This window comes from Coenobita brevimanus, chromosome 80, assembly GCF_032717465.1.
Source record: "Coenobita brevimanus isolate Jiangsu-jjx chromosome 80, ASM3271746v2, whole genome shotgun sequence".
Classification (NCBI taxonomy): Eukaryota; Metazoa; Arthropoda; class Malacostraca; order Decapoda; family Coenobitidae; genus Coenobita; species Coenobita brevimanus.
In genome coordinates, this window is record NC_137033.1 from 35,327,503 (window position 1) to 35,329,113 (window position 1,611).

Genomic DNA, 1,611 nt, shown 5'->3' on the forward strand with positions numbered 1-1,611 from the left:
AGGAGGAGTTATTTAGCGTATACCAAAATGCTCTAGCTAGTTTTCTCTCATGTTTTCGATTTAAACTGATGATTAGTGACGTGGAACAAATGTCATACAATCAGTCTGGCACCTTGACTCATAATTGGTAGAACTATTAACAACAAAATAATTACAGCAACATGATTGCTGGTCCACATTCCAGGGCCACGGTAATGCCTGCCTGCCAAACTCCTCCCACCTTGCCTCGCATTGGTCCGTTGCCACTTTCCCTCGTGTTATCATTGGCCGAGAACAACAAATTTTGAGTTCTCATTGGCCGGGGCGCATTCATGGCCACTGACAGGGGGAAGGAGTACGGTACTACAAACACGCGCACAATCTACCTGAGTGTGGAGGTGTGCGGACGTCGGCCCTAGCGGGCGCCTGTTGACTTGACTGGACTCGATTACCAAATACCTATCGCCATGAAGGCCAAGATCTGTGAAACGCCTGTCAGTAATATCCCATCAGTCAAGAGTGGGAAGGTGTCAAAGAGGCGGGAAGAAGACAGTGAGATGGCGCTGTACCTAGATAAGCTGCGGCACCTGTTACCCGCCCCTGTGTCGTCCACCACCACACGCAGAAGGAGCACAAAGCCCCATGTAAAAAAGCTGACCAGGCTGGAGGTGATCGAGAGTGTAGTTCAGTACATTAGGGAGCTTCAGGAGGCTCTCAATATTGACGCTCACGAAAAAGAGATGGACATGCTGGAGTATGAAACTCGCAGCATCACTCTGGCGGTGTGAGAACTCGGCTGCTGTTAAGAGTCACCATCTGCACATAGAATTGTTCACCGTCCAGCACCTGTTGCAACGACCTTGCTCACTCTCACCCAAGCAAGGGAGAGGACCGACCGCAGCACAAGGCTGTAGGAGACCAGGAAGTCGGTAAATACCTGTTGAGATAACTACCAAGGCAATGGAGCGAGACATCCCGGACTCCACACCCACTGAACTTACTACCTGCGGTTTGCAAGTTTTGTGTGCGACTCACATGAGACAAAGTTATGGTGAACTCAAATGGCAAAGTTCCTATTCACTGACTACTCGATATAGCCGTTGTATGTGAAAGGGGCCAATGAAAAAGTAAATATTCCAATGCCCGTTTCCGTGATGAACTATATAAGTACTAGAAAACAGTACAGCAATCATGTGCATTGTTGTTACTACGAGTGATGTGATATTAGTGTGATGTAGCGAGGTAGCATCTTGTAACTCATGATCTCAGAGGCAGTAGCACCTGAGTGGATACCAAACCAAGCAGCCGCACCGCACCAACCACAAGCTAATCGTGTAGGTGCTGCTTCTTCACTTCCCAATGGGTCGTATTCTAAGTGACTTTGGAGATTTGCAACACCTCTTCCTTAGCGATTTATTCTGTAAGTTACATTTCGGCATCCCTTTGTAAATTTTAAAATTCATACGGCCACAGAATTTCTGATGCATAACGGTAATATATATATATATATATATATATATATATATATATATATATATATATATATATATATATATATATATATATATATATTTTTTTAAAGGATTTTTATCTTCATTTCTGTTGGAACCGTTTTTGCATCATTTCTTACTA

The 1,611-nt window shown here is 44.4% G+C and overlaps 1 protein-coding gene across 1 annotated transcript; it reads left to right on the forward strand.

Moving 5' to 3' along the window:
• The first annotated feature begins 446 nt into the window (after positions 1-446).
• Positions 447-767, forward strand: LOC145409328 (uncharacterized). Its single transcript, XM_080279800.1, has one exon. It carries the CDS (start codon positions 447-449, stop codon positions 765-767), a length of 321 nt encoding a protein of 106 aa, XP_080135926.1.
• Positions 768-1,611: the final 844 nt, after the last annotated feature.

What these genes read in the sequence shown, in the direction of transcription:
- LOC145409328 (XM_080279800.1), top strand. Translation starts at nt 447, where the DNA reads ATGAAGGCCAAGATCTGTGAAACGCCTGTCAGTAATATCCCATCAGTC.